Source organism: Brassica rapa, chromosome A01 (genome assembly GCF_000309985.2).
Source record: "Brassica rapa cultivar Chiifu-401-42 chromosome A01, CAAS_Brap_v3.01, whole genome shotgun sequence".
Lineage (NCBI taxonomy): Eukaryota > Viridiplantae > Streptophyta > Magnoliopsida > Brassicales > Brassicaceae > Brassica > Brassica rapa.
The window spans coordinates 10,098,089-10,114,376 of NC_024795.2; the positions used below are offsets into that span (position 1 = coordinate 10,098,089).

Genomic DNA, 16,288 nt, shown 5'->3' on the forward strand with positions numbered 1-16,288 from the left:
CTTCGGAAAGTCTTACATGTGCATAATGTTGAAAGTATCGGGAACGACAATGCTTGATCTTCATTCTTGCTAGATTAGGCACTCTATTGTCTAGCTATAGGTGGGGGTGAGTGTTGTGATTATGATTTGGGAGCAATGAAAAAGGAAAATAAATGACTCTTTGTGTTTAAGTGAATTGTTTTATTGGGATAAGTAGAAAAGCCTCTAGCTCAAGTTTTGAAAAGTCTTGGCCCCCAGCCTAAAAAAAAAAAGGAAAAAAGAAAAACGAAAAAAAAAAAAAAAGAGAAAAGAAAAAAAAAAAAAAGAGAAAAAGAAAAGAAAAAGGGGGGCTAGCAAAGTTGTTAGGAGCTAAGAAATGTTTTGAGGTTGTGAAAAATCCCTTGTAGATTTCAAAGAGAAGGAGTTAAAGTTCTTAGGATCTTTTGGTGAGAGATGTGAGTGGGTTTGACATTGGGAAATGATTGTGTGATTTGTATGTTTGGGAAAAGGGTAGAACAATGGAGATTGAGCATTGTATGCATGAGTTGGTCCCTTTCTTAGATATATTATGTGCAATGTCAAGGCTACTTGTTTTGAGAGTAAACCACCTTAAAGATCATATGTTTTGAACCTCTTGAATCACTTGAATAAAAGCCTTCCCTTACCCAACCAAATGACTTGGACCAACTGACCATTTGCAAGAATTCACCTGATGTTTTGTGCTTAATGAATGTGAGAGTTGGTTGATTTGAATGTGTGGATGCTTGATGATGAGTGTAAGAACAAAAAGAGTTAAGATAGGCCTAGAGAAGCTAGAGTGTATTAAGAGAGTGTGCTAGTTGTGTTTCTTTTGGCTATGTGCTCCCTCCTTCAACCTCTCTCCCTATGAGTTCTAGAAAGTTCACTTGTGGACAAGTAAAAGAACAAGTTTGGGGGAGTTGATATCTTGCATATTTACATTGTTTTATTCATTCATTCATAAACATTTTCATCATATAGATTAGGATTTAGACATGTTTAGGTTGCATTTTGCATACATGAGTCTCTATTAGGTACTGGAGTACCACATGAGGTTATTTGGAGCTCAAAAGAGGTGAAAAGGTGACCATTGGACGAACCGAGCATGGGAGCGACCTCCCGGAGCGACATCACGAAGTCGCTGTGTCCCACTTCTCAGAGCGACCTTCCTAAAGCGACGCCATGAAGTCGCTCGCGTTCTCATTACTCCGAACAGTCTTAGATGACCCTGGAGCGACCTCTCAGAGCGACCTACCAAGGTCGCTCCCGATCCAGAGCGACCCGTTGGAGCGACTGCACAAAGTCGCTCGCGTTTTCACGTCCGGAGACACACAACTCGCTCTCGGAGCGACCTCTCGCAGCGACCCAGCGAGGTCGCTCCCGAAGCTTGGAGCGACCTGTCCAGAGCGACAGGGAGAAGTCGCTCGCCATCTTGGTTCCCGGAGACAAGAAATCGCTCTCGGAGCGACCTCTCGCAGCGACCCAGCGAGGTCGCTCCCGAAGCCTGGAGCGACTTGTCGGAGCGACGAGCCGAGGTCGCTGCGCGTCTCAATTTCACTCGAACTTATGATTTCTCAAGGGCCTTTTGGTCATTTCATTATGCACGTTTTACATTTCTAAAACCTATGTTTTAAACATCTTTTGTAGCCACCAGAGGCAGATTATCTTTGATCTTTTGGATCTATTGAGAAATACACAAAAACTCTCTTGAGAAGTTCATCTCTTGGATTTTGATTGTTGTGTTCTTGTGTTGATTTCTCATCTATTTCTCTACATGATTAATCTGAAATCCAATATGGGTTTAAGAGGAATCATGGAGATTAGTGAGTAATCACCTTTTGAATTCATGGGTTAGGGAGATTAAGGGTGATTAGGTTAGTTCTAGGATGTTTTAGTGTAGATCATTCTTGTTCCTTGCTAGTAGAGTATTCATAATGCATCTTCTGAGTTGGCCACTCAAAAGTTGATCAATAGACATTTCCCACCCAAAAGGTGTTTGATGAAATGCCTGAGACAACTCTCCTAGGCTTTTAGTATACTTTGCCAAAGACATTTGTTGTTAAAGATGCTAAGATAGCTAATAGACTTGTTAGTAATGATTGCTTTCATATTATTCAACCAAAGACATTTGATGTTTGAGATATGTTAGCAAATGAGCATTCATCTAGACATAGAGCTTGCTTAGAATTGTGTCTAGGCTTAAGGTTGATAGTTTGATTGATCATTTGCCATCCTTAGTTCGATACTTGATCACCCAAGGTCTAATCCCTATGCCCATGAGTTCTCTTTTCCCTTAGTCAAGAAAGTATCATTCTTTTATTGCTTTCTAGTTTAGTAGTAGTTTAAAACTCATCTAAATCATTGGTTGCACTTAGATTAAGTGAGTACTTGCATTCTCAGTGCTTTGATATCCCTCAGAACTGGTTCGACAATCTTCTATACTATAACATTTGTCTTAGGAGCCTTGAAAACTCCTAACATCAGAAAGGTTTAAGAGTGTAGAAAATCTTGGAGATTTTTCATGTTTGATGGCGAAAACTCAAAAGCATCTAGCACATCTCTTGGTTTACAAACTTTTAAAGTTAGTTCTAACTTTGCCAGTTGCCACCGCAAGTGTTGAAAGATGTTTTTCAACAATGAAACTAGTGAAGATAGATGCACGTAACCGAATTGGAAAGCAGTTTCTAAGTGATTGTATGGTTTACTTTATTGAAAAAAAGTTATTTGACTCGATTTCAAATAAGAAAGTGATTGAAAAATTACAAATGATGAATGGACGTAGGATTGTTTTGTAAAAAATGTTTTTTATTTGCTGGATTTTTTATAAGATATTATTATTTAATTGTAATTTATATTTTGCCCTTATTATATTTATTTTCTAGATCCGCCCGTATTCGTGAGGATATAGGATCATTCTCTCATCTTATGTGTAGATAGATAAGTCATGTCTGCTTCTTCGACTTCGTGTTTTGGGCTACCTTATTGCGTTTGAGTTTGACTATATATTATTTGGATCTGTATATTTCAAATTTGAGTCAGATAAATACTATAATCACTATGAGTCCATGACTGTTGTTAACACGTTACATTACATGCATCGACTTTTTCTCAATTTTCATCGACTATGGGTCCATGATCTCACTTAGGTCAGGCCCAATAGATAACTTGTGACCTTGAACCTATTAACCGTTCTCCTTCCCACGTGGCACTTTTAATAGTATTAGACGAGAAAGCCCAATGCCATGGGGTTCAAACATGTAATAAGATAGTTACAAAAAAAAAAAAAAAACATGTAATAAGATCAACCGGGGTTTAGTTCAGTAATTAAAACTTACACCAAAACACTTAACGAGTTGTGTTAGAAAAATGCATTTAACCAAACTAATATTTAAATCATTTGGAAAGTAGAATGATATACGCTATAAGTTTGTCAATATTTATTAACTTAACGACCATCTATATGCATGATTTGAAATTGGAAAAGATTGGTTCCTGTGAAGTAGTTTGTGCACTTTGTAATAGGAGATAAAAGCAGTTGAGGATAAATACAATCCCCAAGATTCAGTTCTTGGAACAAACCTGAATGTTTGTAGCATTTTTCATTTTTTCTTGGGTTTTGAGAAGGGAATTAAGGAGATACTCTGTTCTGGTAGAGTTTCATTTTTTTCTTTGAAATATACTTAATAGTCATATGATATATTATGTAATAATGCCCCACAATAAAAAGAGAAAGTGACAAATATTCATATGATGAAATAGCATGCAATGTCCCCCAATAGAAGGAGAAAATGACAAGTATTAGATAGGAAAAGAAACATGACACCACCGAATACTATTCCTAGCTCTATCTCCCCTTTGGAGATGGCTACAGTGGCTCCTACACACTCACACACACACACACACACAGCACACAGAGATCTACAACACAAGGGGGAAGAGGAGAGAACGTAGGACCTGTTGGACTCTCTTACAATTGCCATCCTACGGCCAGCAGTCACCCTCCATTTACTCTTCAAAATAAAACATCACACATATAGTAGTAGGAATAGGTATATGAGGCTTTCAGAGGACGGGGGAGAAGTTAAGGCGGGAAGTGTAAGTTGCTTTAGGAGCCCAGTTTCTAGGCACGACGTCGGTCGCTGACAGTGTTTTGCCGGCTGACAAAGTGGTGAGCTTGATGGAGAATGGTCCTTTGAGTGGTCCTCCAACGATGCACCAGTTGGCTCCCCATACGTGCTTCATCTCTAGCCATTCACTCGCTCCTGCCTGCACCATTTAACAAAGGAAGCCCATCTTTACACTTTTGAGTCTGTTTTATTGTTACTAGTAGACTTTGGCAGACTTTACTGGTGTGCCTTTCTAGTTGGTCAATAAAGAACCATGAGTGTGCTCACTCCACTAAAACTTTTCCTCCTTTTTCGTTTTAGTATTATACAAAATAAACGCATACTTTGAAGTGGAAGTGACTTTGTGGTAAGAAAAAGGGAACTAAAGTCTAAAAAGAGATTAAAAAAAAAGAGTTTGGTTATAAAGAAAAAGAAAGTACTTGGCGAATATGCATGGAGCCAATGTCGCCTTCTCCATCTTCAAACTCAACCAGCAGAGACAACCAAAAATCAGTTGATCCTTCGTTCACATGGAACGCAATGTTCTTCCCTCTATACTTGCATGCCGTCCTTTTTTAATATTATGCAACAAAAAAATCAAAAAATTAAATGGTCAACGGTCAAAAATGTCAGGGACCATTTAAAAACGAGATCTCGCCGCTAAAGCTCACCAATTGCAATAAAATCTAAAAAATTCTAACCATATAATTCCTATATTTTAATTCGCTCGTGCACTGTCACGAGTTAGTTATTGATGAAGAAAATAAACATTAATAAATGACTTAAAAAGAGAATAATAAAGTAAACATGTACCGGCGGTAAATCACGGGGATGAGACCTCGGTTGCGGAGGGGACCAGATTCTCCTGAGATAGCCAGTCGACCAAAAGCCGCGCCACTAAGATCAAAGTGAGTGTTGGTTTTTGAACAGCCGGGACACTCGTCGGTGATGATGACGGTGACGGCTCTCCGGGAACATATACTCCTGTCCAAGCACCGAACCTTGTAACAAGCTCCGCAGCCTTCACCGTTTTTGAAGAGGATAGGATTCACCGCTCCAACCCTCGCATGTAACGGTTTCACGTCCACCAACGTACCGTACCCACACGCTCCTCCTGTATTACGGTATGTAATGAGAAAAAAGTTTCTACATTTCTATCACTATATAGTGTGAAGTGAGGTTTAATTATGTGTTTACCATCACTTCCGTCGCCGTTGGCGCTTCCATACCAGGTGGCAACTGCAGGAAGCCAATGCGACTTTGAGGCGTGGCTATTGGTCGTCACTGGAGCGGAGGAGCTATTCAGAAGCCGCAGGAAAATGCAGAGCGTGGCTAAGATGATGGCCAGAGAGAGCTGCATTTTACCCCAAGAAGTATGTTTTGCCGACAGTGAGAGAGAGAAAGTGAGTGAGTGAGTGAGTGAGTTGTGGAACTGATATGTCAGTGTTGTTGTTGTTATATAGAGAAAAAGAAGCAAACTGCTTTTCTGTGGTTTCTCTTTTTGTTTGAAGTCTTTGCCAGTTTGGTCCCTTGCCGTTGCTCTTATTAACGGTGAGATGCCACACTGATAAGACCTACCGACAGTTAAGGCGTAGATTTCGCTCGATCCAGTGCGTAATCGTCATGGGACCTATAGGGGTAATTTGGTACATTTTTAGTTTAGACCGTTGTTAATCTCCCGCAGATTCTGTGGAGGAGAAGAGGAATCCGTTAAGACACTGACTTGCCCTTGCCCAATCTCTTATCTTCAGATTTGTTTTCTTCCTGTTTATTTTTTCACGTGTTATGTTCTTAGATTTTATGTTTCATTACATATATATTGATATATAATTTAGTTATATACAAACTTAAACATCTGTACTAGTACATTTTTACAAAACTACTACTGTTTGTGTATATTAGTCGATGAAATGATTGAGTGTACTTGAATGGAGGGATGAATATATTATATGATTTACGTAAAGCAAAACTTTGTGGCCAATCTCGTACGCACAACGCATGAATCATTGCCATTGCGAATATATACTATAATAATAGAGGTAACGGTTTTCACGCTAATTCGTATGCTATAACGAACAACCACCTTTAGCTCACTAGTGACATATTAGTTCGTTGTTTTGTTATTATTGACGATGGTAGGGCAATAGATAATAACTATATGATGGTCACTCAGTCCCAGATCTTATTAAAAGGTGGATCCACGATTTGTTTTATTTTATAAGCAAAGCATGTTGGATAATTCCAAGCTTGTGGAAACTTAATATATTATTAGATGTTTAATATGTTAAGATAAACACAATAAGGAAACTTAGAAATAGGAAAGGAAGTTTCTATTTAGATTAGGTTTGTGTTTTCCATATCCCACATGTTAAAGGGAATTGTCTTTCATATAAATATAGGTCTAATGGAGAGGTGTTCCAAAAGATCTAAGTAAAACATATTGAGAGTTTTAGTTTTGAGTAGTTTCTAAAGCTAATAAGAAAAGTTGTTCTTATAACTCTTTGTGTTTCTAAGAGATTTGAATTGGTATCAGAGCCTCAGGTTGGAGACTCGATCTAAGCTTAAGTTGTAGCTTAAGATCCTGGTGCTTGTGAACAAGAGATCGCGACGGCAAGATGGCTGACGTGACTAGGGCTCCACGCACGAAGGACTTTGGATCTACATCCATCCAATGTCCGATGTTGTCATCGACAAACTACACAGTTTGGTCGATGAGGATGAAGGTTCTACTACGTGTTCATGAAGTGTGGGACACAATCGAACCCGGTTCAGATGATCAAAAGAAGAACGATGTTGCGATAGCTCTTTTGTTTCAATCTGTTCCAGAGACTTTGATTCTCCAGGTGGGAGAACAAACCGCATCAAAAGAGATCTGGAACGCCATCAAGTCACGACACCTAGGAGCTGATCGTGTAAGGGAGGCGAGACTTCAGACGTTGATGACAGAGTTTGATAGGTTGAAGATGGATGATGCAGATACGGTCGATGACTTCACGGGGAAGATATCAGGCCTATCATCCAAAGCAACATCGTTGGGAGAAAACATAGAAGAATCCAAGATGGTCAAGAAGTTCTTGAAGGGTCTTCCAAGACACAAGTATATCCAGATCGTAGCATCACTTGAGCAAGTCCTAGATCTCAACTCGACGGGGTTTGAAGACATAGTTGGAAGGCTTAAAGCGTACGAGGAGCGTCTAGGAGAAAAAACTCAGAAAGAAGACCAAGGGAAGCTGATGTTTTCGAACAATGAAGAGCATAGTCAGAGGGGCTATGACAATTCCCGTGGTAGAGGAAGAGGACAGAACGGTAGAGGCAGAGGTCGAGGTAGGTCACACAACCAAAACCGTGCGTCACACACCGAAGATAACAACTCGAAGAAGAATCGTTCAAAGCTGATATGTTGGAGATGTGACAAGCCTGGTCACTACGCAACTGTCTGTCCCGAAAAGACAGAGAAGAATCAAGAAACCAACCTAAACGAGACAGAAGAGGCTGATGCACTCTATGTACACGAGGTAGTGTTTTTGAACGAAGATAAGGTGATTCCAAAGAATATTGATATCGACAAAGGCAGTGCAAGTGTCTGGTATTTGGATAATGGAGCGAGCAATCACATGACAGGGAACAAGGAGTTCTTTTCGAGTTTGAATCTCAACACCAAAGGGAAGGTGAAGTTTGGTGATGGATCGTGTGTTGACATTGTAGGAAAGGGTGTGGTTACCTTTGTGTGCAAGACTGGAGAGAAGAAGGCACTCAAGGATATATACTACATACCCGATCTGAAGCACAATATATTGAGTCTTGGGTAAGCAACAGAGAACCGATGTGAGGTTAACAAGAAAGATGTCTACTTAACGCTCACAGATTCGCATGGAAGGTTGATAGTTCGTGTGACAAGATCTCCAAATCGTCTCTACAAGACACCTATAGAGATAAGCTACCCGGAGTGTTTACATGTCAGGGACGACGATGCTACATGGAGGTGGCATGCTCGACTAGGACATATAAACTATGGAGTGATGAACAACATGGTAAGGAAGGAGATGGTCATATGAATGCCGTGTGTAACACACGAAGAAAGCGTGTGTGACGCATGTCTCGCAAGGAAGCAGATCAGACAGTCATTCCCGACCAAAGTCATGTTTCGTGCGACAAAGCCATTAGAGTTATTGTATGGAGATTTGTGTGGACCAATCACACCACCAACGCCTGCAAATAATAAGTATGTCTTTGTCTTGATCGATGACTTCTCTAGGTATATGTGGGTTATGCTATTAATGGAGAAGCGTGAGGTATTCGATCGATTCAAAAGGTTTAAAGAGAGTGTAGAGAAGCAGACCGGATCAACCATCAAAACCTTTCGCACCGATCGAGGAGGAGAGTTTACCTCAGCTGAGTTCAATCTATTCTGTGAAGAGAATGAAGTTAAAAGGCACCTAACCGCGCCTTACACACCTCAACAAAACGGTGTTGTGGAGAGGAGAAACCGAACCTTGATGGGAATGACAAGAAGTATGCTGAAGGCAATGAAGATGCCGAACTACTTGTGGGGTGAAGCTGTACGACATTCAACTTACCTCATCAACAGAGTTCCTACCAAAGCCTTGAAGAATCAAACGCCATACGAATGCCTTACATCGAGGAAACCAAATATCAAGCACTTGAGGATATTCGGTTGTGTAGCTCATGCGAAAATCACTGGTCCTTATCTGAAGAAGTTGGATGAGAGATCAAAGAGTATGGTCAATCTTGGAACTGAGCCGGGTTCCAAAGCCTACAGACTTTATGATCCAGACACAAGGAAGGTGATGGTGAGTAGAGATGTGATTTTCGATGAAGAGAAAGCTTGGGACTGGGCGTCTACAACAAACCAAGCTGATTGTGAACCGAGCATGCTTAAGCTTCCACATGAGGGTGATGTAGAAGAAGGTAATGATCAAGGTGAGGATCATGAACAGGAAGCTATAAACCAAGTTGAGGAAGAAGAAGAAGATGCGGATCACAATGCAAACCAAAACGGTGGAGGTTAACCGCTGGTGACCAGACAAAGTCGAACCATAACAAAACCAAGATATCTCGATGATTATGTGTTACTTGCAGATCAAGAAAGTGCAATGATGTTTCTCACAGTGGATGGCGAGCCAGAGAACTATTTTGAAGCTGAACACGTACGAGAATGGGTTGAAGCGATGGTGGCCGAGTTGGAGTCTATCACAAGAAACAAGACATGGGAACTTGTGGATAGACCGGCTGGAGTGAAACCCATAGGGTTGAAGTGGATCTTCAAGATCAAGAGAAAGGCGGATGGTACAGTGAGCAAGTATAAGGCGAGACTTGTGGCAAAAGGCTATGTACAAAGAGAAGGAATAGATTTCGATGAAGTGTTTGCACCAGTGGCAAGACTTGAAACCATTCGGCTCTTAATAGCCCTCGCAGCAACGAACGGATGGGAGATACATCACATGGACGTGAAGACCGCTTTCTTGAATGGAGATCTAAAGGAGTTAGTGTATGTAACTCAACCTGGAGGTTTCGAAAAGAAAGGAGAAGAGGATCAAATGTATGTGTTACACAAGGCTTTGTATGGGTTACGCCAGGCACCCAGGGCATGGAATGTAAAACTCGATCAGGTTCTCAAGGAGATGAGATTTGAGAAGTGCACGAAGAAACCATCAGTGTACTGCAAAACTCAAGGAGGAGACGTCTTGATCATAGCCATCTACGTTGATGATCTATTTGTGACAGGAACTTCACTTAAGATGATTAGGCAATTCAAGGAGGAGATGTCTAAGAAGTTCGAGATGTCAGATTTAGGTAAGCTAATGTACTACCTTGGCATAGAGGTGATTCAAGGAGCAGACGGAATCAGAATAAAGCAAGAGAGGTATGCTCAAGGAATCCTGCGTGACACAAAGATGGAAGCGTGTAACGCAACTCAAATTCCAATGGAGGCGAATTTGAAGATCTCAAAAGCTGAAGATGAACAAGAGATAGATGCTACCGAGTTCAGAAGAATCATAGGATGTTTGAGGTATCTGCTTCACACAAGACCCGACCTGTGTTACGCAGTGGGTGTTCTTAGCAGATACATGCACAATCCAAGAGACTTTCACGGACAAGCCATCAAGCACATACTGCGGTATGTGAAAGGAACAACAAACTTCGGTCTGTTCTTCAAGAGAGATGGGTCAAGGGGTGTCGTTGGTTATAGTGACAGCAGTCACAAAATTGATCTCGATGACGGGAGGAGCACGTCAGGACATGCATTCTACTACGGTTCATCACTGATTACTTGGACGTCGCAGAAGCAGCAGACGGTTGCATTGTCATCATGCGAAGCAGAATTCATGGCAGCAACAGAAGCAGCGAAGCAAGCTATCTGGATCAAGGAGTTGTTGAGTGAGATACTAAGTAAAGAAGGCGAAAGAGTCAAGCTTAGGATCGACAACAAATCAGCCATTGCTTTAACCAAGAATCCAGTTTTCCATGGAAGGAGTAAGCATGTACTCAAGAAGTATCACTTCATTCGTGAGTGTGTGGAGAACGGGCATATCGAAGTGGAGCATGTGCCGGGTGTTGAGCAGAAGGCCGACATCCTTACCAAGCCATTAGCAAGGATTATGTTCAAGAAAATGAGGAGATTAATCGGAGTTAAAAAAATTGATCTCCCTAATTCAAGTTGGAATTAAGGGGGTGAATGTTGGATAATTCCAAGCTTGTGGAAACTTAACATATTATTAGATGTTTAATATGTTAAGATAAACACAATAAGGAAACCTAGAAATAGGAAAAAGAAGTTTCTATTTAGGTTAGGTTTGTGTTTTCCATATCCCACATGTTAAAAGGAATTATCTTTCATATAAATATATGTCTAATGGAGAGGTGTTCCAAAAGATCTAAGTGAAATATATTGAGAGCTTTAGTTTTGAATAGTTTCTAAAGCTAATAAAAAAAGTTGTTCTTATAACTTTTTGTGTTTCTAAGAGATTTGAAAGCACGTGACCAAATTTATACTCCGTATTATACGACCCTACGTTAATGTGACGTTACTTTCTTAAAGCTCCGAGAAAATGTATAAAGGGAGATATTTCTAGCGTTAATTACGGTAGGTTTTGTTTAAATATGATTATATTTCATGGTGGTATTTAAAGTGTTAGTGCCAAAAATATATATACGAATAGACATGACTGATTTGTTTGGTGTATATACTCAAATGATGCTTGCAAAGTTTGCACTTCGAGATTTCACTGCATCCATCATCTTTTATACAGAAAAGATAATCAATCATTGGATATTACAAACGGTTCGACAGTTTGCACCTTATTAATGTCCCGTGTTCGTGGTTCGGATTAATGTTAGGTGGCCGATCATAGTGTGTGTGAAACGAGTGTACAATAAGTCAAAATGTGTATGATAACTGATTCACGTGATAGAATTGAATAATTTATTAGTTGAATTAAAAGCATTAGAATCTTACACAGTTGAATGAGATCATTATTCTTAGAGCATGGCCAACCGGTTGAGTTCTGCATAGAGTTCTAAACCAATTAGTCACTTAATAAAAATAAAAATTGTTGAGAAATATAAGAAAAATGTGTTAAGATCTCTGCATACACTCTTTAAGAACCGATTTGGAACCGTTTTTTTTTGCCGACTGTTCACATGTTACTGGTTTTCTTTTCGAACAATTAATAAAATTTTATTATTTAATCAAAATATATTTAAATAATAATATTTGTACATTTAGTTATGCATTTTGAGTTTCTCTCCGTTGGGGATGTGCTCTTACAGCCAACCAAACTCTCACTGCCCTTCTTCCCATTTTCAATACACATCTCTGGGTTTTGTTTTATAAAAATTCTCATTTAAACAATTAATACTTTGACGTTTAAATGGGAAGATTACTAAAATAATACCAAATCATGTTATTATTACTAGAGTAACTTATATTTTTTTTAATTACTAGACTGTTTTGTGTACCCAAAATGTCCTTATTTCCTTTGTTAACAAAAAACATATTTACAGAAAATGCCATTAATATTTTTATACCACATCATAAAAAATAAATTATTTTCGAAACAGTTAAATAAATCTGAGGTAAAAAATCTGTGATATTTGATGGCAGATTTATTAATGTCTAGCAGATTTACTTCTTTACACATACTTATTGCAGCATACTTTATATCATAACAGACTTACGGTAAAAAGTCTACTGCACATAATGATAGATTTAATTACGTTTGCAGATTTATTTTCTGTTGGCAGATTTATAATGGCAGACTTTTGCCTTATGATAGCATGTTTATAAAAATTAAGAGACTTTTATACTGGCATGTAAATTTTTCTCGTAGACTTTTTATAATTTGGCAGATTTTCGTGTTGCTGAAATAGCAGACTTACTTTTTTAATTTATAAACATCAAACTTTTTGAATAAGTATGCTTCGTTGCAGAGTTTAAAATTTATAACAAAACTAACTGCTATGTGGCAGCAGGTTTTAATGTATGTGATGACATACCTTTAAGGAGTGACAGACTTTTTTCATCCCGAATCAATTAACAAATCAGAATTTCAATTACCTCTAATTGAACCAAAACTCCGACCACTAACCGCAACCAGTTGCTTTTCTCCAAATCACGGTTTCCACTTTTTTTACAAATGACTTTCACGTTAATCTCAAAAAAAACAAAATCGATGGAGGAGGTTTTAACAGTTTGTGGCAGAAGGAAAAAGCAAATTCAAAATATATAAATCCAACTAGATCCAATATCAAATAATGATCAAAAATTATCTTCTCTTCAACCCATATGATGATGCATTTTGTCAAGCAAATCATTGTTGCAAATCCTTGAACAACCCGAAACCAATGACCCACAGCCTGGTTTGAACCAAACACGTTTCTGCTATAACCCAGTCTCAAGCTAGAGACCAATACTTGCTCCAGCATCAAGTTTTTCTGATGATCAAAATCATTAGCCGATGTCATATTGTTCTAAGTGAATATGTCCCTGAATATACGGTTAATCCGTATGACGTGAAATATAAATAGATGAGAATCAGCTGTTTCTTCTTACTACAACCCCTTAAAAATACAATCAATTGTGATCTTCCAAGTCATGCCCTTAACATCAAAAACGCCTCAGAAACTGCATTCACTACTTGTTGTTGTCCCGCAGCTGACAGCCCTCTTCTGCAACATATCAGCAAAGACCAATCAACCTTTCCCTCTCAGTCTGGAAAAGGCTTGTCACTGGAATCACAGTCCAATGGCTCAGAACTTCTGCAATTTTTTTGGTTCCAACGTTTTCAGCTAGCATCATATTATCATATCTCTCTTCTAGTTGAGCAATTGCAGACTCTGCATTTTGAACTAGTTCATATATTAGGAAGCAACTTTATCCCAGATGCTACTTGATAATGTACTGAGGATCCAAGTGTAACTTGGAATCGTCTTCTTCCTCTCTCTGTAGAGAAGATAGAAGACTCACTCTTCCTCCAAAGGTATCGTCGGTGCCATATCCAGATACCAAAGACATCAAACAATTCCTCAAATTCACTTCCCCTTGTGAATCAAAGCTTTTTGTGGTAGAGAAGGGTGCAAATAAGATCGAATCTCTGATAAATCATTGCAAAACACAGGAGAACGTTATGGGAAAGGGGTTTAGGCTTCGGTTCATGGGTTACGACAAAGGGATTTTCCCGTGTTTTTTTAATTGTTACATTTTCAAGTGTTTTAAAGTAAATGTTTATTTTTAAAATTTGTTTAATTCATTTTATTAGTGGGGCATTATAGACTTTAACTCATCTTTTTTTTCTTTTTTATTGTTGTAAGTTATTCTAGTCATTACCTAACAAATGTGTGTTATTTTAGGTAATTTCCCTTAAATACTTCTAAACCATGGTTGAAGAGGACAAAATATAAGTACAACTCGCTATGCGCAACTGTAAAAAAAAATTCTCAGTAGTTATAAAGGAGGCTTTCTGGTCACAAAGTTAGGTAGGCGTTGCCTTACATATAATATATGAACTAAAGCTCCTAAACGTGTATGCAGCTCGATTCTATAAAACACAAGATGATACATATATCTGCCTAAGGTCATCTCCAACTTAATTTCAAAACAATATTCTAGTGTAACTTTTTCAATCCAACACTAAAAATAATAAAATGTAATACTATAATTTCACACCAATGTGAAATAGTGTTTCAGAATTGAATTGCTCTATTGCCGAATGTGAATTTTTTTGGATCGCTTGCAGATTGATCAATAATATTGTACCTCTTTGTTTTTTCTTATGTTTCTAACCATCATGAAACCTGAAAGTTAAAATTAAATATCTTTATAATTAAGAGTATGTGATTCAATTAACCATTGACCAATTATGCACCTAAACAATTCACCTTTTAATAAATCTACTAGATCTCGATCTTCGCGATTACACGGATGTTTGTTTTCAGTTTTATATACGTGGATATATTTTTTAGATCATAAGTAGTATACATTTATAAAAATATAATCATATATTTAAATATTTATATAACTATTTCAGATACAATAGTTTAATAATTTTATAGTTCATATGATGTACTTAATCAATTGTTTAAAACCGTCATATGTATTTGTTGCTTCTTATTATATAGTATTTATCTTATTGTATTTGCATTTATTTATTAAACAAATTAATATATGCATGAAACAATTTATTTGAAAACTATTTTTTATTTAATTTATGTTAAATTCTGACCCGCCTTTCAAAGCTGAATTTTCTTTTAGCATTATTTTTCACTTTTAATTATTTTAGATAATATATTATTGTATATAAAAAATCTTAATTTTACACATATATTATATAGTTTGCCAATGTTAAGTCGTTCTGTTATAGTATTATATTTTTAACATGAATATTTTATATTTATGAAAAGTAAATTTTATAAATTTATCAATTTAATATAAATTTATCATTTTTAGTTCAATATAATAATTTTTGTTTTAACATGATTGATTATGATTATAAAATAGATAAAATGTGATAGAATTTTTTATTTTATAAACGATAATTGAATATATTTTAATGCATAATAATAGTTCATTGCTAATTAAAAAATTAGTGAAAATATTTACATAAAATTTTGAAAACTAAAATATCGTTAAAATATTTATCAACAGATTTGTTAAAATACTTTTTATATATATATATATATATATATATATATATATATATATATATTTAAAATGAAAAGATTAAAAGATTAAAGTAGTTACAAATATTTATGTTAGTAGCTTTAGTGAAATACATGTTTGCTAATGTTAATACGTCTTACCAACATATTATATTTCGAGCATAAATATTTATAATTATGAAAATATATTATATATAAATTTATTAATTTAATATATTTTTACCATATGTAGCTCAATATTATAATATTTTTTTAATACGATTGATTATGATTATATACTAAATAAAAAATAGGATGAAAATTTTATTTTTCATTTTATAAATGATAACTGAATATATTAATGTATAATATTATTTCAAAACTAATTAAAAATTAGTGAAAATATTTACTTATAATTTTTGAAAATTAAGATCTTGTTAAAATCTTTTCAAAATAGATTTGCTAGATTTTTTAAAATATATATTTTATATTTAAAATAAAAATATCATAAGATATTATGATTAAAATAGTTCAAAGAATCTATGTATTATTAGCTTTAATAAAATACAATTAATCAATTTTCTAAACGATTGTCCAGATTAAAAAATTGCACATGAAAAAAATTATGATTTTTATTTTAATAAAATAGATAGATAGACCCGAATTTGAGACAGATTAACTTTAATAATGCATACTTGCTTACCAAATGAGACAAAACAGAGCCTGGAAAATTCCAATTTTCTAGCAAGACTACAAAAAGATTCAATACCAGTTAATCATAAATTCACAAGTGACGTCTTTAGCAGTTATGTTATTTTCATTTTACGAGTTTTTCTTGGGCTTACAAAGAGAGAGTGTTTTCTTGTTACAAATCTTACTTGGACTCTTCTTTGTCTGGGCCTGAAAACGTATTTCAGCCCAAATCAGCCTCATTCCAGCTCTACTCTGTTAGCTCTTCTTTGTTTGGATATTATTACACAACATATCGATTTTGATTTGTCTTTGGTTGTAAAATGGAAAGATAAAAT

The 16,288-nt window shown here is 36.5% G+C and overlaps 1 protein-coding gene across 1 annotated transcript; it reads right to left on the reverse strand.

Moving 5' to 3' along the window:
* Window positions 1-3,681: 3,681 nt before the first annotated feature.
* On the reverse strand, window positions 3,682-5,565 carry LOC103867937 (expansin-B3). The gene is made up of 4 exons (XM_009146036.3): window positions 5,301-5,565; window positions 4,917-5,217; window positions 4,544-4,673; window positions 3,682-4,263 (listed from the first exon to the last, which is right to left on the reverse strand). Exons 1-4 carry the CDS (start codon window positions 5,461-5,463, stop codon window positions 4,060-4,062), a joined length of 798 nt encoding a protein of 265 aa, XP_009144284.1. The 5' UTR covers window positions 5,464-5,565; the 3' UTR covers window positions 3,682-4,059.
* Between the last annotated feature and the right edge of the window lie 10,723 nt (window positions 5,566-16,288).